Here is a 25,054-nt window from a genome sequence, read left to right as displayed (position 1 = left end):
GTATGATTGCTCCTTTTATAAATGGGAATCTGAGACTTAGAGAGGAGAAAATGTGATAAGCAGCAAAACTACAATTTGGATCTCTTTCTAACACCCATGTTTTCCTGAACAATGTACTGTTTCTAGTTGATAAAGGAGGGAAAAGTATGCATCCTTGCCATGCTCATTTGAAAACAGACAACGTATCTAAAGATGTATACAGTAATTGGTTCAGGTCCCAGGGCGTTAACAGTTAAAGGACAGTGATTCTAGGAACCCGGCAAAGACTCAGGGTCGTGAAGAGGATTCACTTATCGCGGAACTGCAATAATCACAGGTGATGTGAATTTAGTGTATAACTAACAACATAGGAAGAATGTGTTTAATATAGTATGGCATATCCCTTAATTACAATTATTTTATTATTTCTTATAGAAAACATACAAATAAAAGTCCTTAAAAGAATAATGTCATTTAAATATAAAGCATCATACTATTCTAGATGTCTGCCAGTGTATACTACATTACTGATCAACCACTACTTACTCTGAAATTGAGGTAATACAGCCTGAGGCAACAAAATGCTCTGACAATTACTGAAACGTTTATCTCCTTTCACAAAGCAAATCAAAAGCAACGACATTACACAACAAATAAGCAATTTAAGTTTTAAGGAAAGTGGTACATGATACAGTAAATAGATTGCCAAAAATGAAATTGCCAATAACATAAATTTCTCTCACTTTGTTATATTGTATATAAAAAAGGACACTAAGTGGCAAGATTATCCAACTGCAGACCTAAAATACTGAATGAGGTCTACACTTCAGAGTGACAAAAACACCCACCCAACTCTGTATCTCTATCAAAACAAATATATTATGTAAGAAAGAGTCCCCTTTAAATATATATATATGTATATATAGCCATGTTATACTGTTAATTAAACCCATAGTTCTATTTATTTAAATAAGAATTAAATAAACTGCCCAAATGCTTCTTTTCATTTCACAAAACATAAAGTATTTCAAATCACAACTTCAGGGTGGTATTCAGGAACTGAATACACTGGTTCCTTAGACAGCATCAACAAGCATATGTTTAAGAATATATTTTCATCTATAGGCCAGGTAAAGTTTTATTAAATGATAAACATTTTTTAACAGTGCAGAAATACAAGTTTCAAAAACAAATACATTCAGAAGATCTGCTGTTCAAATAATATTTTTTCAAAACCAGGTGGAGGCGTATGATAAAATTCACTGAACTGGCAATCCAAAATTGCACTGTCATCAACTAAAGGATACAAAAAGAAAGAAAATAAATTAAAAACAAACACTTTAATTTGAATGAATACATAATTAAAAAATAAAATAAACTGTCTCCATAATACTACAATATTAATAGGTAAGAAGAATAAATATATCTGCTGTCCCTGTTACAAAACATAATCCTATGGGTAAAAACAGCCACAACAAAATAAAATCTGTCAAAACATTGGAAGGATATATATAAAATATTATTAATAATTCTCTCAAGAGGATGTGAATATGAGTAATTTTTTTCTTATTTGCTTATCTGTATTTTCTCAATTGTATACAATTAAGATATATTATTTTTAAAAAAAATGTTTAACTTTGAAAAGTATAGATTCACAGGAAGTTGCAAAATGTTGAGTGTCCAGTGCCCCTTTGTCCAGTTTGCCCCAGTGGTAACATCTTACATAACTACAGCTCAACATCCAAACCAGGAAACTGATATTGGCACACTACTGTGAACTAGACTGCAGGCCTTACTCAGCTTCGAAATGTTTTTATCAGCATTTACTCAAGAGAAATGAATGTGTATATCCAAAGACATATTTTCAAATGCTCACGATAGCTTTATTTGTAATAACCCCACACTGGAAACAAGCCTAATGTCCATCAACTGGTGAAGGATAAAGAAACTGTGATATATTCACACAGTGCTACACTTCTCAGCAATAAAAACTGATGAATTATTGATATATGCTACAGCATAAATGAATCTTCAAATAATTGTGCTGAGTGAAAGAAGCCAGACCAAAAGAAAAGACCATATGATTTTGTTAATATAATACTCCAGAAAATGCAGGCTAATCTGTAGTGACAGAAAGCAGATCAGTGGTTGGTTGGTTGGGGCTGGGGTAGGGAGAGGTGAGTAGGATATAAAAGGCAGAAGGAAACCTTTGGGGTGGTGAGTATGTTCATTAACTTGACCCTGGTGATGACAAAACAAAACATGACCGTAAAACAAAGCAAGTAAATAATTAGCATTCTCATCCAATAGTTATTACTCCCCCTGGCTGAGGAATGTAGCTGTGGTGTGGGCTGCATCTGGGCCAAGAAAATGTTCTATTTCTTGATCTAAGTCATAATAATGTGGGTGTTCACTTGATAGCTATTTGCTAAATTGCACATATAAGTTTAATGCACATTACTATATACTTTATATTTCAGCATAAATGCAGAATAAACTGTAAATACTGGATTTGACATTCATGAAGTCACCAGTGATTTTAACAAGGGTGGTTTTAATGAGCGGTGTAATGGCAGCCGGATGGGGTTGTAGAACAAACGAACAATAACAGTAAAAGTGATAAATGCTCTACCCCCGAGCTAGTCAAGCAATCTATACAAGAAACCCCCCGTGACACCAGTTTACCTGTGTAACAAACCCTCACATGTACCCCCGAACCTAAATGTTAAAAAAAAAAAGAAAGAAAAATAATAAAGATGGCAGATGTAGGTTATTCCAGAAGAAATGTGGCCATCCAGGGAAGGGGAAACACAGGACTAGTGAGGGATGCATGCCTAAAGAAGGGTGTTTGGGATGGGACTCAATGTTTATAAGCAGTGAAAAGGGAGGCTCATGACATGAGATATCGATGAAATAACTGTCAAAGTGACATTCCAGAGTTAGGGAGTTTGGAACCCAGACTACAGATAAGAGTATCTGCAACATGCAGAGCACCACTTCTGAGATGACATGGAAAGAAGGCAGGACTGGACTTGAAGAGAGAGGGAAGCTGGAGTTCACTTGTGATCATCTGTTTTTTGTAAAGTAGAAAGCAAGGCATTTTCAGAGGATGAATAGAGAATGCAAGAAGCACAGAATGCACAGACATGCACAAAGAGTTAATGAAAATTATTGAGAGCTCAGATTAGGCTGGAAGTCATAACTTTGGTTTTTTTTGTTTTTGTTTTTGAGACGGAGTCTCCTCTATCACCCAGGCTGGAGTGCAGTGGCACGATCTTGGCTCACTGCAAACTCCGCCTCCTCGGTTCACACCATTCTCCTGCTTCAGCCTCCTGAGTAGCTGGGACTACAGGCGCCCGCCACCACGCCCGGCTAATTTTTTGTATTTTTAGTAGAGACAGGGTTTCACCGTGTTAGCCAGGATGGTCTTGATCTCCTGACCTTGTGATCCGCCCGCCTCGGCCTCCCAAAGTGCTGGGATTACAGGCGTGAGCCACGACGCCCGGCCAAGAAGTCATAACTTTGTAACCACACTTCTTCAATGTTATCCAGTCTTTTTCTCTCTATAGGTTAAGTGTAAGAAGAGACAAAATGAATGATTGGATTGATCAGGGATTAGGAATGGAAGACAAAAGGGTAAGGGGATTTAAGTTTTATGTTTATCTTTGACAGGATCAGGCTATTAAAATACTTGGTTTAATTGGACTGATTTATGAGTTCAATTTAGGAAATATAATTTAGTATCTATAACCTTAATACATTACAAATAATGCTGAATAAAAGAAACAGAGCATTAAAGTTATTTGCCACAGTTAACTTGTATAACTGTCACTCTACTGATATTTATTTTATTTCTCAGGCTAACCTATTTCAAATATCAAGCTAAATTTCCATTTACTCAAGTAAATAAAGGAATTGCTTTTAGGCTTACCCAATATGCAATACTAAACTGAGTTTTAAAATACACATTTACATGCAAAGACACAGAAGGTAAAATGAGTGAAAAGTAATTTTAGGAGAAAAGAAGGCTAATGAAAACCTTAAACTAAAAGGTAATCACAAGCTTTGGCTATTATCATATTATTATTTATATTTGTTATTGTATAATTCTGACATACCAGTTTGTCATCATTGATACTGCTATTTTAATTTTATGTTGCTTTTGAGATAGAGTCTTACTCTGGTGCCAGGCTGGAGTGCAGTGGCATGACCACTGCTCACAGGAGACTTCATCTCCCACGCTCAAGAGATCCTCTCAGCTCAGCCTCCCAAGTAGCTGGAACTACAGGCATGCACAACTACACCTGGATAATTTTAAAATTTTTTGTAGAGACGGGTTCTCACTATGTTGTTCAAGGCTGGTCCTCAACTCCTGGACTCGAGCAACCCTCTTACCTCAGCCTCCCAAAGTGCTGGGATTACAGGCATGAGTCATTGCACCAGTGCTGCTTTTACAGTAAACTATAAAACATTTAATTAGTTCTTTTTTTTTTTTTTTTTTGAGATGGAGTCTTGCTCTGTCACCTAAGCTGGAGATCTCAGCTCACTGCAACCTCTGCCTCCTGGGTTCAAGCAATTCTCCTGCCTCACCCTCCCAAGGAGTTGCGATTACAGGTGTGTGCCACCACACCCGGTTTCACCATGTTGGTCAGGCTAGTCTTGAACTCCTGACCTCAAATGACCCACCTGTCTCGGCCTCCCAAACTGCTGGAATTACAGGCATGAGCCACTGTGCCCGGCGTAATTAGTTCTTTTTCTTTCCCTTTTTTTTTTTTTTTTTTTTGTGGAGACAAAGTCTGGCTGTGTCACCCAGGCTGGAGTGCAATGGCACGATCTCAGCTCACTGCAACCTCCACCTCCTGGGTTCAAGTGATTTTCCTGTCTCAGCCTCCCATGTAACTGGGATTACAGGAGTGCGCTACCATGCCTGGCTTATTTTTTATATTTTTACTAGAGATAGGGTTTCACAATGTTGGTTAGGCTGGTCTCAAACTCCTGACCTCAAGTGATCCACCAGCTTCGGCCTCGCAAAGTGTTGGGATTATAGGTGTGAGCCACCGTGCTGGTCCTAATTAGTTCTTATTATAACCCAAATTTAAGAACTTAAATGAGAAAATATTTTTAGACTTACTAAAACTACAGGCAGAAAAATCATATACCTGTTTATTTAAAGTTGATGATATAAAATAGGCTGGGCACAGTGACTCATGCCTGTAATCCCAGCACTTTGGGAGGCCGAGGTGGGCAGATCACTTGAACTCAGGAGTTTGAGATCAGCCTGGCCAACATGGTGAAACCCCATCTCTAGTAAAAATACAAAAGTTGGCCAGGCGCTCACGCCTATAATCCCAGCACTTTGGAAGGCCGAGGCAAGCAGATCACGAGGTCAAGAGATTGAGACCACGCTGGCCAACATGGTGAAACCCCGTCTCTACTAAAAATACAAAAATGAGCTGGGCGTGGTGGTGCGTGCCTGTAGTCCCATCTACTCAGGAGGCTGAGGTAGGAGAATCGCTTCAACCCGGGAGGCAGAGGTTTCAGTGAGCCGAGATCGCGCCACTGCACTCCAGCCTGGCGATGGAGCGAGATTCTGTCTCAAAACAAAACAAAACAAAAAAACCCAAAAGTTAGCAGGGCGTGGTGATACACACCTGTAATCCCAGCTACTCTGGCGGCTAAGGCACGAGAATAGCTTGAACCCAGGAGGTGGAGGCAGCAGTGAGCCGAGATCACAATACTGCACTCCAGTCTGGGTGACAGAGCGAGACACTCTGTCTCAAAAAAAAAAAAAAAAAGTTGATAATATAAAAAATGAAGCAGAATGGATAAAGACATTGTGGTTATGTTTTTCTAAAAAAAAAGAGAGAGAGAGAGAGACCTTTTTTTAGAGATATGAATAAAACATTTATGAATAAAATTATATATTATCTGGCATTTGCCTCAAAATAACCCAAGGAGGGTAAGTGAAGAACAATAGCAGCGTTGGGGGTTGGGGGGGTGTAGATGAAACTCAACTGGCTCCAAGTTGGTAACTGTTTGAAGCTGGCTGATCGGTATATGAGGGTTTATTATACTATTCTTTTTACTTTTGTACATGTTTGGAATTTTCTATAATAAAAATTAAGGTAGGCCGGATGTGGTGGTTCATGCCTATAATCCCAATAGTGGTGCACACTTGTAGTCCCAGCTACTGGGGTTGCTGAGGCAGGAGGATTGCTTGAACCCAGGAGTTTGAGGCTGCAGTGAGCTGTGATCAAGCCACTGCACTCTAGCCTGGGGGACAGAGCAAGACTCTGTTGCAAAAAAAAACAAAAAACAAAAAATTAAAGTAATTAAGTGGTATAGAGTCATCTCTCAAGTAGCCCAAGTCTTGGAGGGACACACTTGTATAGAAATAATAGCACTTATACATATGCGACTACCAAAGCAAAACAATCAGTATGAAACTATTCCAAGTCACTATTTCCCTCAGAAAAGTGTTAACATTTAGGGAATTTTGTAAAGGTTATTAATGCGCAGTCTACCTAAAATTCCCATCTCTAATTCCAAAATATTATTTATAATTATGTTTCCTGGTCATGCAATCATTCCCAATAACTTGCAGAAAATATTTTCTAAATTCAGTAAAGCTTTTTGAAACTTTCTAAAACATAAAACTACATGTTGAAAAAGGGAGTATGGTTATTGCATATTTAAGTATAATCATTGTAGTTAGCAAGTTTTTTTTAATACATGGGGAACAGAAACTATCCTTAATCTTGCGAAGTGGGATTGTAATATCCTACTGACTACATTCCATATAAAAAGGTCCTTATGGCCGGGCGTGGTGACTCACGCCTGTAATCCTAGCACTTTGGGAGGCCAAGGTGGGTGGATCATCTGAGGTCAGGAGTTCAAGACCAGCCTGGCTAACATGGTGAAACCCCATTTCTACTAAAAATACAAAAAGTAGCCAGGCGTGGTGGCAGGCACCTGTAATCCCAGCTACTCGGGAGGCTGAGGCAGGAGAATCTCTTGAACCCAGGAAGCGGAGGTTGCAGTGAGCCGAGATCATGCCACTGTACTCCAGGCTGGGTGAAGAGCGAGACTCCATCTCAAACAATAAATAAATAAATAAATAAATAAATAAAAGGTCCTTATTAACAGTGTGTCCAGATTTCTAGATGATAGCTATAAAAGTAACATACATGCTGATATGGTTTGGCTGTGTCCCCACTCAAATCTCATCTTGAATTATAGTTCCCATATTCTCCACATGTTGTGGAGGGACCCGGTGGGAGGTAATTGTATCATGGGGGTGGTTACGCTCATGCTGTTCTTATAATAGTGAGTGAGTTCTCTCAAGATCTGATGGTTTTATAAGGGGCTTTCCCCCACTTCACTCAATCTTCTCCTTCCCACTGCTATGTGAAGAAGGATGTGTTTGCTTCCCCTTCTGCCATGATTGTAAGTTTCCTGAGGCCTCCCCAGCTCTGTGTAACTGTGAGTCAATTAAACCTCTTTCCTTTATAAATTACTCAGTCTTGGGTATGTGTTTATAGCAGTATGAAAATGGACTGATACACAAGCCAAACAAAAGTTTACATCTAATAATACACTAGAAATATTTTAGCTTACCGTAAACAACTGGATACACTGTCCCTCGTATACCTGATGCTGGACAATGCATGTTTTTTCCATTCAAGTATACATTTAACTCGACATGGTCATATGTAATACCCTACAAAGGAAAAAACAGAAATGTTCCATAAAAGCTGAGCTGTCAGAAAGCATTGACTGGGAAGTATGGAAACACAAAAAGCTAAGCATAGGTTGACAACGATTTTCATTAAGGGTTGACAATTTGGTAGAATTCTACTTGAACTGAGCTAAAAAAATTAGTAGTGATTATGAGGGGGGATAAAGTCAGGTAACATCCCAAGAGCCCACATTAGAGGTAAAACATTAAGGTAAAACTGAACTAGGATTCAGTTTAAATCCTAGAATTATATTTGTATAATCTGGATTTTATATTTTGAATGCTAAGATAATATAAGTACTACATACCATGAATAGATAAAACTTTCACACTCATACAGAAAACACTGCTCTCTCTCTACAGAATTTGATCTTAAGAAGGAAAAACAAAGGTTTTTTTCACTGTCAGGACTTACTACCTGTCACTGTTTTCAAATTATGAAGAAACGTCTCTATACAATTTATTTCCAGAAAGAAATAACACATTTCTACATCTCCTTATCCTGGTTTCAAATTTGTCAAGTGTATTATCAAGGAAAAGCTGGTGTTTATAACTGAATAAAATTGGTAATTAGTTTCAAGTTAAAAAATAGAAAATAACAGCTCGAATCATTTGAAAACAATGTAATAAAATTAATTGGTACACTATTGATGGAAAAAATCACAATTAGTGATATTAATAATTATTGTTAAAATGCTAGAAAAGACTTAGCCCATATTATATACCAATAGCTACTATTCTAGGCAGTTCATATTTACTCATTTAATCCCCACAAGAAGATAGTAGTATTATCCCCATTTTACAGATGAGGTAGCTAAAGCACAGAAAGATTAAGTAAATTACCTAAGGTTGCACAGCTAGGAAGTGGAAAAGCTGTGATTTAAATCCATGCAGTATGGTTTCAGAATACTTGCTCTTAATCACAATACCTCTCTCTAAATCACCATGCCTCTCTTTAAACACTTGCTCTTAATCACCATATCTCTCTTTAAAACTTTATACAATAGCTACTGATAACAAAAAGAGATCTTTCCCTTGAAAGACAGCAGAGATCTTTCAATAGAGAAGTCATCATAGACCAACAAGCAAACCACTTTAAGGATTTCAGGATTTCCGACTGTAGAAAATTCTACCAAGTTAAAAGCTTTTAGAGGTAAAAAAGATTTTATAGATCATCTTAGTCTTAATTCTCTCTCTTTAAAAGCAAGACAACAAAAGCCCAGAGAAGCTAATGTGGTAAGTGCAATTATTAATAATTAAGAAATATTGAGAAAGATAAATAGTACACAGATTGCCTTTGTTTCACTTTAGTTTGTGTCTTTAGATATAGTAATAAAGCTAATTGATGGCTGGGATTCATTTTCTAATGAAAAAGTCTGTTTTCATTTTAAAGAACAAAAACTTAATTACATAAAAAAAGAAAGTATGTTACTTTCATTATGGGACTACCAGAAATCTAGCAGTTCAGATCAGTGAGGCTGTAATCCAGGCACCTTCACCCCCCAGTAGTCGACTGCAAACAAACAAGTTTTGTTTTTGTTTTTGAGAGAGTCTCGTTCTGTCACCCGGGCTCGAGTGCAATGGCATGATCTCGGCTCACCACAACCTCCGCTTCCCAGGTTCAGGAGATTCTCCTGCCTCAGCCTCCCGAGTAGCTGGGATTACAGCGCCCGCCACCATGCCTGGCTAATTCTTGTATTTTCAGTAGAGATGGCGTTTCACCATGTTGGCCAGGCTGGTCTTGAACTCCTGACCTCAAATGATCTGCCTGCCTTGGCCTCCCAAAGTGTGGAGATTACAGGTGTGAGCCACCGCGCCCAGCCTCAAACAAGCAAGTATTAAACCCAAGCCTGCAGCAGCAAGATCCCAGTACCAAAGAAGAGAGGAAGGATGTGAGAAGTCCCACCCCCAGCATAGTTTACTCAAGTATTTTCTTTCCTTTTTTTTTTTTTTTTTGAGGCAGAGTCTCGCTCTGTCGCCCTGACTGGAGTGCAGTGGCCAGATCTCAGCTCACTGCAAGCTCCGCCTCCCGGGTTTACGCCATTCTCCTGCCTCAGCCTCCCGAGTAGCTGGGACTACAGGCGCCCACCACCTCGCCCGGCTAGTTTTGTATTTTAGTAGAGATGGGGTTTCACCGTGTTAGCCAGGATGGTCTCGATCTCCTGACCTCGTGATCCGCCCGTCTCGGCCTCCCAAAGTGCTGGGATTACAGGCTTCAGCCACCGCGCCCGGCCTTTTTTTTTTTTTTTTTTTTTTGAGACTAGGTCTCATTCTGTCACCCAGGCTGGAATGCAGTGGCGTGATCTTGGCTCAGTGTGAGACACCTGCCTCAGCCTCCCAAAGTGCTGGGATTACAGGCATGTGCCACTGTGATGGGCCAGTTCAAGTATTTTCTAACCTAATCTATTCTGTGATGAAGAAACTGGGTTTGACTCTGCCAAAATAATAGCAAAATATACTATGTGTTCTATGTCTTCATTAATAATTGTGTGCAGGTTAGTGAACAGATTCTGCAATTAGACTGCTTCAGGTACGATCTTGGTTTTGTTTTGTTTTGAGACAAGGTCTTGCTCTGTGGCCCAGGCTGGGTGGAGTGCAGCAGCAGGATCATGGCTCACTGCCGCCTTTATCTCCTGGGATGAAGCGTTTCTCTCACCTCAGCCTTCCAAGTAGTTGGAACTACAGCGGCATGCCGCTATGCCCAGCTAATTTTCTTTTTAAATTTTATTTATTTATTTATAGAGATGGGGTCTCACTATGTTTCCCAGGCTGGTCTCAAATTCCTGAGCTCAAGGGATCCTTCTGCCTTGGCCTCTCAAAGTGCTAGAATTACAGGCATGAGCCATAGTACCTGGCCAAGCTATATAGTCTCATAATTAACTCACACAAGAAGTTACTTAACTTCTCTTAATCTGTAAAATGGGGATAATACTACCACTACTGTATGGGCACAGTGGCTCACGCCTGTAATCTCAGCACTCTGGGAGGCCGAGGCGGGTAGATCACCTGAGGTCAGGAGTTCTAGACCAGCCTGACCAACATGGCGAAACCCTGTCTCTACTAAAAACACAAAAAAATTAGCCAGGAGTGGTGGCAGGCACCTGTAATCACAGTTACTTGAGAGACTGAGGCAGGAGAATCACTTGAACCCGGGAGGGGAAGCTTGCAGTAAGCTGAGATTGCATCATTGCACGTCAGCCTGGGCAACAAGAGCAAAACTCCACCTCAAAAAAAAAAAAAATAATAATACCTATTTCAAAAGGCCATTATGAGCATTAAACAATTTAATCCTTGCCAGGGACTTAGAACAGTGCCCATAATAAATACTTAGGTCTGGGCATGGTGGCTCATACCTGTAATCCCAGCACTTTGGGAGGCCAAGGTGGGCGGATCATGAGGTCAGGAGTTCAAGACCAGCCTGTCCAATATGGTGAAACCCCGTCTCTACTAAAAAATACAAAAATTAGCCAGGCGTGGTGGCACGCACCTGTAGTCCCAGCTACTCGAGAGGCTGAGACAGGAGCATTGCTTGAATCCAGGAGGTGGAAGCTGCAGTGAGCCGAGATGGCGCCACTGCAATCCAGCCTGGGCAACAGAGTGAGACTCCATCTCAATAAATAAATAAATAAATAAATAAATAAATAAATAAATGCTTAGAAGTGTTCGTTATTGTTATTATTAGAGTGTTTATAAGACTTCTCTAAAATTAAACTGATAAATGCATGTTAGAATGAAATTTGAACTTTTCAGAATTATATGTATAAGGAGAAAGTAGGCCGGGCATGGTAGCTCACACCTGTAATCCCAGCACTTTGGGGGGCCAAGGCAGGCAGATCACGAGGTCAGGAGTTGGAGACCATCCTGGCAAACACGGTGAAACCCCGTCTCTAGTAAAAAAAATACAAAAAATTAGCTGGGTGTGCTGGCGGGCGCCTGTAGTCCCAGCTACTCAGGAGGCTGAGGCAGGAGAATGGTATGAACCTGGGAGGTGGAGCTTGCAGTGAGCTGAGATCATGCCACTGCACTCCAGCCTGGGTGACAGAGTGAGACTCCGTCACAAAAAAAAAAAAAGAAAAGGGGAAAGTAAGCATAAACTGTATCATGTATCTCTTTCTAGTTCTGTAGCAGGCTATGCTGTACTGGCTGATAATCATATGAATATAATCATATAATCATTTGGTTAGATGTTCGGAGCTTATTTTTCTTGATTTCTCTAAACACATGAGAATGCTTTTCCTGTCTTATAATCCATTCTACTTATTCCATGTTAACAATTGGTAAAATTTGTTCTCCAGTGTTTGAACTAGGAAGATAAAGTTAATATGGCAGGGTAATGTTTTTATTTTCTTGGCGCTGCATGTATTTCATAGTTTTAGTTCTCCTTTTATGAGAATAAGCATGAAAACTTGAAGTCTAATTTAATGACACTGACAGACTAAAAGTGGCATTCTTCAGTCTGTAACATTATGCTATCAGACATTACAATGAATGAAATGAGATAGGAAAGCAGGTAGAAGTTTCAGTTCATCAACAAAGAAAACATTTGTTACTGATTATCCTTTCTTATGTTTGAATTTCATCTTTTAGGGTAAACAGGTTGACAGCATCAACTTGACTTCAAGATTCTCTTTCAAGAAATCACCATTTGAATAAGGATGTTCCATATTATGGGCATCTGGCAATGATCTACAAATATAGAACCAGCTATTCAAAAGAATGGGGAAAAGCAGATTTTTTTAATGGCTTATGCCTTTCATCTCCTTTTTTCTTTAGNTAACATTATGCTATCAGACATTACAATGAATGAAATGAGATAGGAAAGCAGGTAGAAGTTTCAGTTCATCAACAAAGAAAAACATTTGTTACTGATTATCCTTTCTTATGTTTGAATTTCATCTTTTAGGGTAAACAGGTTGACAGCATCAACTTGACTTCAAGATTCTCTTTCAAGAAATCACCATTTGAATAAGGATGTTCCATATTATGGGCATCTGGCAATGATCTACAAATATAGAACCAGCTATTCAAAAAGAATGGGGAAAAGCAGATTTTTTTAATGGCTTATGCCTTTCATCTCCTTTTTTCTTTAGTAAATTCTGGAAAAAAACTTCCAACAATTAAAAACTTACTGTTGTTCATATTTTTTAAATTGCAAAAAAGAGAAGAAAGATCAGGCCATAATTAAAAATCTTAATTTCCACACCTTTCTTTATTCTTTCTAAAATACTGTACTTTTTTTATAATTAATTAACCTGGATTTCTCTTATCTATATCATCTTATTAGAAACTTTCTCTCATTATTCACGGATTCCTCTCAACTTGATATCAGAATTGAGAACCCAAGGTTCAGTGTACAATGGCACCTCGGCTCAAGGAGACTCTAGGACTCTGTTCTCAATCAGTAGCCTGACCTCAGTGGATAGGGAGGGGTTTTGGATATGCAGTGTGGAAGGAAGTACCTGGTAAAGACAGAAAGAAATCTTTGGATTACATTTTCAATGTGCTAGCTTTGTAAAGAGTTAAATATAGCCAGTTAGGAGTAAAAACAGAAAAGTCTTAATAACATGTAACTTTTACTATCCTCTGCTTTCTATTTTTTTTTTTTTTTGAGACGGAGTCTCGCTCTGTTGCCCAGGCTGGAGTGCTGTGGCTGGACCTCAGCTCACTGCAAGCTCCGCCTCCCGGGTTTACGCCATTCTCCTGCCTCAGCCTCCTGAGTAGCTGGGACTACAGGCGCCTGCCACCTCGCCCGGCTAGTTTTTTGTATTTTTTTAGTAGAGACGGGGTTTCACCATGTTAGCCAGGATGGTCTCGATCTCCTGACCTCGTGATCCGCCCGTCTCGGCCTCCCAAAGTGCTGGGATTACAGGCTTGAGCCACCGGGCCTCGCCTTCCTCTGCTTTCTAAAAAAGAAAAACTTTTCTACAATCAAGCTTTAGGATTTTGAGTTCTGTTCTCTGAAGAGTTTAATTAGGTTAAGTTTAATGAAGATGAACATTTCTGATAAAATGGTGTAATTCTCTAACAGAATTTCATAACAAATTAAGAAATAAATGTGTGGCTGGGTGCAGTGGCTCTGGCCTGTAATCCTAGCACTTTGGGAGGCGGAGGCAGATGGATCACTTGAGGTCAGGAGTTCGAGACCAGCCTGGCCAACATGGCGAAACCCCATCTCTACTAAAAATACAAAAAAATCAGCTGGGCATGGTGGTGTGTGCCTGTAATCCCAGCTACTCAGAAGGCTGAGGCAGGAGAATAGCTTTAACCTGGGAGGTGGAGGTTGTAGTGAGCCAAAATCATGCCACTGCACTACAGCCTAGGTGACAGAGCAAGACTCCAAGAAAAACAAAACAAAACAAAATCCAAGAAATAAATGTGAATATTTTCCCTAAGAGATATCCAGCCTCAAAAATATCTAGCATTTTCTAATATAAGCTTCAGCAAACCAAACTTACAATTGTGGGCCAAGGTTTCTCTAATATGAGAGAAACAGGAATGTGTGGTCAGCAGCCAGCCTGTCATTAATTCTCCAGAGTAGAAATAAGGGTTCACACTGATTTTCCTGGCCAGTGGCAGCTCTAAAAAGGAGGGGGCAGTTGAGTAGGGCACAACATCTACACCAAGTGCTCTCTTGGAAAATGCACCATCTCATTAGATCCAATTCCATTGCTTTGGAATTCAAACCACAAACTCCCAGGCAAAGCTGTAGATACTAAAAGCAGTTCAAGTTTCGTCATTTACAGTGGAAAGCAACTCCACGAAGGAACTCACCACCACATCTCCTTCCTGTGGAAGACTGTTTGCTGGCAGCCTATTTTTCTCTTCATTGTTGTGGTAAAGGGCTCCATCATTTCTCATCACCAGACTGTGCACATCTCGGCCAAGAGGAATCTGATTCAAGTTAACCTTCTGAGTTGCAACACCAATACCCCAGATTCCTAAAAATATAATAGTTTAAATGCCCTCAAAATCTGAAGACTACAACCATAAACAGAGTTATTTTAAAAGGGAGTATAAACTTTTTAAAGGAAGTGCTGTATTATCACTAAATTGTTTTCTATTACTCTTTAAAAAAAAATCTTCTTTTAAAAGTAGTTTGCACCAGCCTGGACAACATGCCCAAACCCTGTCTCTATAAAAAATACAAAAATTAGCTGGATATGGGAGCATGCGCCTGTAACCCCAGGTACTTAGGAGGCTGAGGTGGGAGGATTGTTTGAGCCAGGGAAGTTGAGGTTGCAGTGATCCATGACCATTCCACTGCACTCCAGCCTGAGTGACAGAGCCAGACCCTGTCTCAATAAATAAAATAAAATAAAATAAAATAAAATAAAAGTAGTTTGCAAACTATACTATGTTCTCCACAGATGTAATGCAGCCTAGGAGATAAGAGAGTGGGCCCTGGAATTGTGCAAATGAAGATTAAATCTTGACTCTGCTACATCATCTTGCGCAAATTACCTAACCTCTCTTTGTTTCCTTATCTGTGAACTGAGGATTCTAACAGTACTCACCTCACAAGGTTATGAAAACATACAACAAGATAATGCAAGTAAAGCACCTGGAACAGTGTAAGTACTCCAAAACAACAGTATATGCTGCTTATATGTTTGACCTTATATGCTTGACCAAACAAGAGGGTTCATCTGGATCCCATTAAAAATACTAGTGCCTTATATTTATACAGCATGTCTTGTCTTAAAACACTTTCATACATAGAGTTCCCATGAGGCAGAAAGGGCAGCTCCTGTAATACCCATTTTATAGATAAGAAAACTGAACCTAATTTAACTAAATTAACTAATTTACCCAGGATCACACAATAAGAAGTAGAAGACCCAGATCTTCTAAGAGTTTGGTGCTTTTATATTACCTTCTGAATCTTTTTTATATGTTACAATTTACTCTTAATATTTAGAACAATTAGGACTTTTAATAGTAAAATACCATTATACCAACCTGTGGACTGGACTTTGAATTCAAAATAGCTTTTGTTTTGGTGTAAAGGTGCGCTGGCTAAACAACCTCCTGTTCCACATATTCTTCTTCCATTCTTTACAATAACAACATCTGTTCCTAAATAAAAAATGCAGACACTATGTAAAGTTTTATATTTTCTTTTCTTTTTTTTTTTTTTTGAGATGGAGTCTTCTCTGTTGCCCAGGCTGGAGTACAGTGGCATGATCTTGGCTCACTACAACCTCCTCCTCCTGGGTTCAAGTGATTCTCCTACCTCAGCCTCCTGAGTAGCTGGGACTACAGGCGTGTGCCACCATGCCCCGCAAAATTTTTATATTTTTATATTTTTAGTAGAGACAGGGGTTTCACCATATTGGTCAGGCTGGTGTTGAATTCCTGACCTCATGATCTGCCCACCTCAGCCTCCCAAGGTTCTGGGATTACAGGCGTGAACCACCGCGCCCGGCCAAGTTTTGTATTTTCAATCCAACAATCAGGATTAATTTGTTCAGTTCTAACTCAGTCCACAAAAAATAGGGACACTGTAAGTACTGTGAAATATAGCTGAATTATTTTAAATATTTAATTCACTATTTTTTCCTAAGAGAACATTTATAAGTAATATTCATTTGTATGTATAAATTTTAATTAAGCACGCTGGGTACAGTGGTTCACACCTGTAATCCCAGCACTTTGGGAGGCCGAGGTGGGCAGACTGCTTGAGTGCAGGAAGTCGAGAAGCCTGGGCAACCTTGCAAAACCCCATAACTACAAAAAATACAAAAATTAGCTGGTGTGGTGGCATGAGCCTGTAGTCCCAGCTATTTGGGAGGCTGAGGTGGGAGGATCACTTGAGCCTGGGAGGCGGAGGTTGCAGTGAACTGATATTGCACCACTGTACTCTAGCCTGGGCGACAGAAGTAAGTTTTAATTAAGCAGTTTCAAGTAAACTGTAATAACTCTGAATTATATTGAACGTTTAAAACACTTTTAAGGTAGAAATAGATTAGCTCCTTTAATATTTAGCTAGGATACCAATTTGATGATTTCATAATTTCTTAATTTAAACCAAAACATAAACACAAGAGACTTTAGTAAATTGGTAGTTTTCAATTCTATTCAAACGAATTAAAACAATTTACTAAAAGCCACCTGAATGCCTACTAAATACAAGCTACCATACTTGTGCATGAGTCATATAAGAACTGAAGAGTACAGGGAATATGAAAAAGAACACACATCTATGTTGAAGTACCTGACAGTGAAAAACTGCTAACTTTAGGATCTTAAAATGTTTATTAAGATAGCTACTTCAATCACATTGCAAATATGTAAACAAGGTTTTAACATTCTTACACGCACTTTATTCTTGTGGAAAATTTTTATTTTAGATGAAATAACATCTATAGATGAGAGTGAGAAAGAGAGATACTGTCTCCTGATGTGTTCCTAGTCCCAATTTGATTTAGGAAAACATGTATATCAGAGAATACACATAATTCTAACATGTAAGAAATAGCCCATACACCAATGCATATAACTCCCAATACTTGTGGCCACTACTACCACTTTGCTGGCAATAACTGTACCAGCCAAGCAGATCTGAATATTAGAACTGTATGGGACTCTTCCAGAAGGGGTTAAAAAAATTATGTTATAGTAACAAAAGGCTGAATTCACAGGTAAACAAAATTATTTGGGACAAATACATAAGAGAAATGCAAAATTTTCAGATTCTAACACAATTCTAAACTGGTTAAGAAATGCTATCCCTTAAACAAGGTAAAACTGAGATCCTATTGTATGATTACTAAAAATTCATTAGCATCCTTTTTTTTCTAATTTAAAAAGTTAACTCCCAAATTCTGGGAAAGGACCTTTATAAATAATTTGCATCTTTCTACTCCATATACCTGCAGTAGTTTCAACTGGAGAGCATCTTCCTTGATGGCAAAGACCATGCAGTGTTTGGCATTGAGCAGCTGCTCATCAAATAACTGATAAAGGATGAATGAATATGCTGTGCTAAGCACTTTGTAGTGGACATGCAGCATCTGTTCTCCCTTTCCCCACAGACTTCCCTCTGGAGATCAAAACAGTTCCAAGAAAGCCGACTATCTCTGCTTCAGGTGTACAACATTTGACCTAGGTTAAGGCAATCAGTGCCCTGCACATTTCTTGGCCACAGTAACTAAGAACTGCTACATGACCTAATCAACTACAATTAGAATCTCAGGACTTTTGCCAGCACAATGGGATAAAATCCTCTTGGCCAGGGGTTGTGGCTAACAATCCCAGCTCTTTGGGAGGCTGACGCAGGCAGATCACTTGAGGTCAGGAGTTCAAGACCAGCCTGGTCAACATGGTGAAACCCCCATCTCTACTAAATATACAAAAATTAGCAAGGCGTGGTGGTGGGCGCCTGTAGTCCCAGTTACTCAGGAGGCTGAGACAGGAAAATTACTTGAACCCAGGAGGCGGAGGTTACGGTGAGCTGAGATCAGGCCACTGCACTCCAGCCTGGGTGACAGAGCGAGATTCCCTCTCAAAAAAAAAAAAAAAAAAAAAAGAATATTAAGGGTGTTTATGAATCATTAGGGAATCATTTTAAGCTTATCTCATTTCTCTTAAGTATACAAATGTCCTGTATTTGAATTTGTAGTTTTAATGATTGGTACTGCTTAGACAGTCAAGGCAAATTTGAGTACAGTCAGAATGCCGCATAAACATAGCCACAGAGGATGTTTTAAGAAACATACATTTCCAAATGAGTGGTATCGCTTTCAAAGTAGCTACCTTGGAAGTCATTTGTTTCTAAAATGTCAACTCACAATTAAAAGCCAAAGATATGGCATCAATGATAATACTTACAAAAACTATGCCATAGGAAATTCCAAAAGAAGAATTCCAAAGTGGTTTTAAGTAATACAACATCACCAAAATGACAACCCTGAGAGATAATCACTTGAAGTATACAATTTTATTTAAAAAAATCATATTTCTTAGGTTATTTAATATAATAATGTTTCACACAACCAAATCCATGTGTTTCCAGTTTCAAGTCAAGATCAATCCATGCTCTTCTAACTCAACAACCCTTTTCTTTCATTTTATTCAGGTTCTCAAATCAGGCTCCTCTGTGATTGAATAATTTAAGTTTACAGAAAGGTTAAGAAAAAGCTTCCTGGCCAGGTGTGGTGGCTCATTCCTGTAATCCCATCACTTTGGGAGGCTGAGGCAGGCAAATCACGAGGTCAGGAGTTCGAGACCAGCCTGACCAACATGGTGAAACCCTGCCTCTAGTAAAAATACAAAAAATTAGCGGGGCGTGTTGGTGGGCATCTGTAATCCCAGTTACTCAAGAGGCTGAGGCAGGAGAATCGCTTGAACCCGTGAGGTGGAGGTTGCAGTGAGCTGAGATTGTGCCACTGCACTCCAGCCTGGGCAACAATAGTGAAACTCCATCTCAAAAAAAAAAAAGAAAAGAAAAGAAAAAGTAAAAAAAGAAAAAACTTCCATGCAGTTAGAAAATTTGGAGATGACATTACTTTATTTCATCCAATTAGTAGCTGACAGTTGTTGGACAGCTTTAGAGAAATAAAACATAGTGGAATGAGTATATCTGACCAGCTCTTCCTAGAGGAAGCAGACACCAGAGAAAAGGAATGCTCCAAAGAGCAGACTGCAGTAATTCAAGAGTCTAACAGTAAAGATAAGAAGAAGTGCTGCAGTTGATCATGAGTTCCAGGAACTATGTATGGTTGTCCTTCACTATATTCTAAGCACTTATAACAATGCCTGCCACCTGATAGTTGCTTAATAAATATTACTTCAGTAAATGTGTAACTGAAATGGAAATATTTTCTGGGGAAAACTATAGGATTTGAACTCCATCGTCTATAAATGATGATGGATAAAAAATAATTTAAAGATTACTTATGTATTAAGGATCTGTACTACATTTGGGAGATCTAAGAATTAAAAGTAAATACACATGTACAAGGTGATTACATAATTATCACATTTAGTATGTGTTATACAAAAATGTAGTGGGCAGAGTGTTTCCAGAATTATTAGCAATCTGGGCAAGAGAGAGTTTTATCATAAATATTAAGAAGTGCCTTTTTATTTCAAGGCACTGTCCTTTAAACAATCAGAAATGTGTGAAAAATCAAAAGTGCAGAAGTATAGTTAGAATAAAATAATCCACAAAACACATTACTCTAACTGAAATAATTATATTGGGAAATCTCTCCTTCTAGAACCACATTCCGGAAGCATGAAACTACCTGGGAAAAGTCTAAGAACAGAAATAAGGTAGTGAAAGAGGCTATGACAGGAGAGGAAGAATGTTAGATAAATTATATGGATTGGAATTAAAAGGATAAAGCAGATGCAAAGGAGCAAAGTGCTATTTTATTTTGCAACAGCTTGACCTGTAGGGAAGAGACCCATCAGATGAAATTACAGTACCTCTAACAATGACTAAGGAGTCGGGCAATGGGAGGTTTTAGTTGAAATGGCAAGTTCTGACCTGAGGTGCGACTTCAGACTTCTGCAGTCTGCTTTGTTTTGACTTTAAGTGATAGGAAAATGACTTCCAATAATACAGGCTTCAACCTATAAATGATGGGGCTCAAGAGACCTGACCGACAGTCAGGGCAGGAGGAGGAGCAAAACCTGACCTAGAAGCATTCTGAAAATGTGTAGGTTTTGACTGGGGCGCGCCAGGAGGGCACTCTCCGCCCCCTCGCCTGGGGACGTGTGACATCTCCGGAGGAAGCCCTCGGAGTTCCTGGGAAAATGGGAGGTCCACACGCCCACTCGCGATGACAGACACAGAGAGGGCTGCGCAGCCTTGAACACAGAACCGGGCCCAGGTGGAGTCCGCCGGCGTCTGGAAAGATCTGTGAGACGAAAGGGTGTCGGGGCAGCGTCGCCTGCACGGCGGGGCAGCGTGGGGACCCTCTGACCCTGCAGGTCCCCCTGCCCGCCGCGCCCGGGCCCCGTGAGCCGTTGGGTCTGGGGAAGGGAGGGCCCTTACCCATGTGCTGCGTATCCAGCTGCACGGCCGGCATCTCCTTCAGAGGGATGTGGCCAGTCCCGCCGTCTCTGCAGCACCGCAGGCAGCACAACACCGAGGTGGCCATCGCGCAGGGACCACCGACTCCGCCGCCGTCCCTAGACAGAGGCGACACCGCCCCCCGCCGCTCCGCTCTGTCTCCTGCCCCCGCCCGAGCGCTGGACTTGTCTGTGTGGAGCTCGGAGGCCGGTACAGCGACACCCTAGGCCGGGAGGGCGCAATGCAGGCTGAGGTTAGGCTGGCCTGCGAGGAAGACGCGGAGAATCAAAGGGACCGTGGAGGGACCCGACAGGGCGAGCGGCGGGGCGGGGCCGGGGAGACGGGTGGGGCTAGTGGCGCGCGAGGCGAGGCAGGGGGCGTGGCGTGGCCGGCCTGAGGCTGTGGGACGCCGTGCGCCTGCGCACCAGCTGGTCTTTTCCTTGGGCGGTTTCACGCACGCCCCCAGCGCTGACAGGTGAGTGCGACTGTCTGTCCCTCAGTACTCTCAGGGGTTTTCCAATGCAGAATTTTTAAAACGCAGCACCCCTTGGTCCGGGTCTCGACATTATTTCTATGGACGGATTGACAGAAGCGAATCAGTTTGGGGGAAGGGGAGCTAATGGAAATGACTTCCGAGGTTTCCCTCCGCGGGCCCAGGTTGAGCAAGGCTTTGCCACCACGGAGAGCCCCCGTCTCCCTGCCGTGGCTGGTTTCCCTCACATCCTAAATAGACTCACGAGGGCCCCAGGAGTAATGCGTGTTAGTGACTGCACTGTGGATGTGCACCGGGGCTCACGCGTGCCCTAATGCATTTTCGGTGCGGAGACGCGCTCTACCTGGCCCATTGGGCTGCGCGGTCCGGGGCGCGCGGGAGGCCCCTGGGAGCACACCACTGGGGCGGGGTCGGAGGCGATTCGTGACCTCCCTCTTCCAAGCTCCCCCTGTCTGGTGCATTGAGGGTTCCGAGGAATGTGACGGGAACCCTGGGGGCTGCGGGAAGCCTGCTGGGTCCCGAGGGAAGCCTTCGGCTCCTACTGTCCGCTCCTTCCTGCTTCCACACAGGAGGCCGTCACCCGTCATCTCCTTCCCCACTTAGATCATCCTTCCGTGGTAGATTTTACATCTTCAGGCCGGGTGCGGTGGCTCACGCCTGTAATCCAGCACTTGGGAGGCCGAGGTGGGCGGATCACCTGAGGTCAGGAGTTCGAGACCAGGATGGCAAACATAGTGAAACCCCGTCTCTACTAAAAATACAAAAATTAGCCGGGTGCGGTGGTGCACACCTGTAATCCCAGCCACTCAGGAGGTTGTGGCACGAGAATCACTTAAACCCGGGAGGCGGAGGTTACAGTGAGCCTAGATTGCGCCACTGCGCTCCAGCCTGGGAACAGAGACTCTGTCTCCAAAAAAAAAAAAAAAAAAAAAGTAAGATACCGCTTGGCGTCCGGAAATGTCTGGGACGACCTCTAGAATTAACCTAGCTGAAACCTCTGTTCCCAGATCAGTTTCATCCTGAAGGCTTCTCTAGGGATGGATCATCAAGTCCTGGGAAACTGGACATAAAATGCCCACTACTTAAATAATGAGTTCCCATACATAACTTTCAGTGACCCGAGTTACAAATGTTTTTTAAGGAGGATTTCTATCTATGCAATGAGGGGAATTTTTCAGGTTCCTGGTTCTGTTTTACTATCTATACAAATGGTGCTTTCATTACAATACTAAGGGAAAGTTTTGTACGTTGAAATTGTTACCGTAGAATTAATAACCAAGGTGATTATTAAACTGATTGAGGGTTGGTCCTTTCCCCCATTGCGTATACAGTACGTTCTTGGTAATCATTTCACATGAGAAATTTTCTTTTACGGAAACCTTTATCGTTATGCTGGGAATTAAGTGCTTTGATTTTCCCGCCCCGGCTCCCCGCAACAGGAAGTGCTGGGGCGGGGCGGGGGGGGGGTGAGAATTTGAACAGAATGTTGGAGAGACAAAATTTTTCTACCGTTCATATATATATATTGTTGAATTATTTCAAGATTTCAAGGTCAGTGTTGTCCCCATTTTATAGGTGAAGAAATAGGCCTAGAGGTGCTAAACTTTACAACTTCAGATGAGCAGGAGATAAACAGGATTCAAGGCTTACCAGTCTGATACCTGTTAAAAGAAAAACTTCAGCTGAACTAAATTTAAAGGAGTTAAACTGAGCAATGAACGACTGGGCAGCCCCCAGAATCACAGCAGATTCAGGGAGACTCCAGGGATGCCTCCTGGTCAGAACAAATTTATAGACAAAAAGAGGGAAGTGACGTACAGAAATTGGCAGTGAGGTACAGAAAGAGCTGCATTGGTTACAGGTGGGTGTTTGCCTTATTTGAACACAGTTTGAACAATCAGCAGTGTATGACTGGTTGAAGTATGGCCGCTGGGATTGGCCAAGACTCAGCTATTGTTACAGGTGCATACCCCTAAATTAGGTTTTCAAGCTTGTCTGCCTATTAACCTAGGTTACGGTTCGTACACAAGGACTCAAATACAGAAGTACAGAGTCCTCAGGCCATATTTATTTTGCTTTAACACTGCCTCTCAAATTCTTTCTAACTCTTATAATTAATGCTATAATCCTCTTAAACAAGCTCTCAATGCAAAATGCAGATTTGCCCTTTTTTGTGTGTTTCATTTATCTCCACATTGGATATAAGCTGCCATAACGCATGTATAGACAATAAAATATAATAAAAATTAGTTGTTATAAAAGTTTTGTTCAGAAATATTATTAAAAGAAGTATATGTATCATATATGTAGTAAACATTTAGGCCATTCAGGTCAGTCACATCTTCAGTAAAAAGCCAGACGCTAAATGGCCATGAATTGGACATTACTGTAGAGAGGCAGAAGGACCATAGTCTTTCCTGGCTGGAAAAGTAATCTGCTGGGGCGCTGCCTGGTGCACTTTGACCCCATCCTAGCAACTCAGCAGAATGAAGTTAGCAGAATGAAGTTAGCAAAACTGGTTAGCTCCCGAAACAGACTTCCCTGTCTTGACAGATTAACGCCATCCATGAGCTCGCTTTTCCTTCTGATATCTGGGATTCTAATACCCATTCATTATTACTTTCAAAGGAATTATCCTCATTTTGAAAAGCACAACGTTAAAGATGTTTTGACACTCTTTCACAGCTATCGCTTTAAATAACAATCACAAACAAAGCCAAAAATAGTTTCTCAAGGTCATTTATCTAAGTCAAAAGCAGTAAGAATGACTACTTCAAAAAGAGTCTGTCTGCTTCCAAGATATGCCAGGAACTCGAGAACTGAGAACAATAATGTAAAGCTTGTGTTTCAGAGTTGAGATTAACGTTATGCTTAAGATTTTCTTTAATGTTTTTTGTGCCAGCTGGACGTCTTCTGTTAGTGAATTTCCCATTCTGTACTGGGTCATACGAAATGAGTTCTTAAAAACTCATTAATCAGTTATTAAACAAAATATTTTTCCTTAGACTAATCCAAACTGCATTTGTGATCTTTTAAAATCAGAAACATTAACAAAACTCATTTTCTAAAACTGACATATTTCAGGAGCCTTAACCAATTAATTACTATAATTTTGAGTAACTAATAGTAATTGACATTTATGTAGTGCTTATTATTGCCAGGCACTGTTCTAAGCGTTTTAAAATCAACTAATTTAGTCTTTGTAACAGCCATGTGGGGAAAACTATCCTCCACTTTACAGATGAGGAAGCTGAAGAAAAAATAAGAAATGTACTCAAAAGTTGCACAGTCAATGAAAGATGAAGCTAAATTCAAACAGACATTCTGGCTCTAGGGTCTGTGTTCTTATTTTTTTTTTTTTTGAGACGGAGTCTCGCTGTGTCGCCCAGGCTGGAGTGCAGTGGCGTGATTTCNTTAACAAAAACTCATTTTTCTAAAAACTGACATATTTCAGGAGCCTTAACCAATTAATTACTATAATTTTGAGTAACTAATAGTAATTGACATTTATGTAGTGCTTATTATTGCCAGGCACTGTTCTAAGCGTTTTTAAAAATCAACTAATTTAGTCTTTGTAACAGCCATGTGGGGGAAAAACTATCCTCCACTTTACAGATGAGGAAGCTGAAGAAAAAATAAGAAATGTACTCAAAAGTTGCACAGTCAATGAAAGATGAAGCTAAATTCAAACAGACATTCTGGCTCTAGGGTCTGTGTTCTTATTTTTTTTTTTTTTTTTGGGAGGGGGTCTCGCTTGGTAGCCCCGGCTGGAGGGAAGTGGGGGGGTTTCGGCTCACTGCAAGCTCCGCCTCCCGGGTTCCCG

The 25,054-nt window shown here is 40.6% G+C and overlaps 1 protein-coding gene across 2 annotated transcripts; it reads right to left on the bottom strand.

Moving 5' to 3' along the window:
• Positions 1-347: 347 nt before the first annotated feature.
• SPRYD7 (SPRY domain containing 7) lies at positions 348-21,088 on the bottom strand. 2 transcript variants are annotated; one of them, XM_017873748.1, is made up of 6 exons: positions 20,721-21,077; positions 20,362-20,583; positions 15,677-15,793; positions 14,489-14,655; positions 7,597-7,699; positions 348-1,275 (listed from the first exon to the last, which is right to left on the bottom strand). In XM_017873748.1, the coding sequence occupies exons 1-6, from the start codon at positions 20,824-20,826 to the stop codon at positions 1,178-1,180; spliced, it is 813 nt and encodes a 270-aa protein (XP_017729237.1). In that variant the 5' UTR covers positions 20,827-21,077; the 3' UTR covers positions 348-1,177. The 2 variants fall into 2 exon arrangements, with proteins under 2 accessions (XP_017729237.1, XP_017729238.1); XM_017873749.1 differs by lacking the exon at positions 20,362-20,583 and having other exon boundaries at positions 20,721-21,088.
• Between the last annotated feature and the right edge of the window lie 3,966 nt (positions 21,089-25,054).

The sequence above is a fragment of the Rhinopithecus bieti genome, unplaced genomic scaffold (genome assembly GCF_001698545.2).
Source record: "Rhinopithecus bieti isolate Rb0 unplaced genomic scaffold, ASM169854v2 scaffold_7398, whole genome shotgun sequence".
Classification (NCBI taxonomy): Eukaryota; Metazoa; Chordata; class Mammalia; order Primates; family Cercopithecidae; genus Rhinopithecus; species Rhinopithecus bieti.
This window is presented reverse-complemented; position numbering and strand designations above follow the sequence as displayed.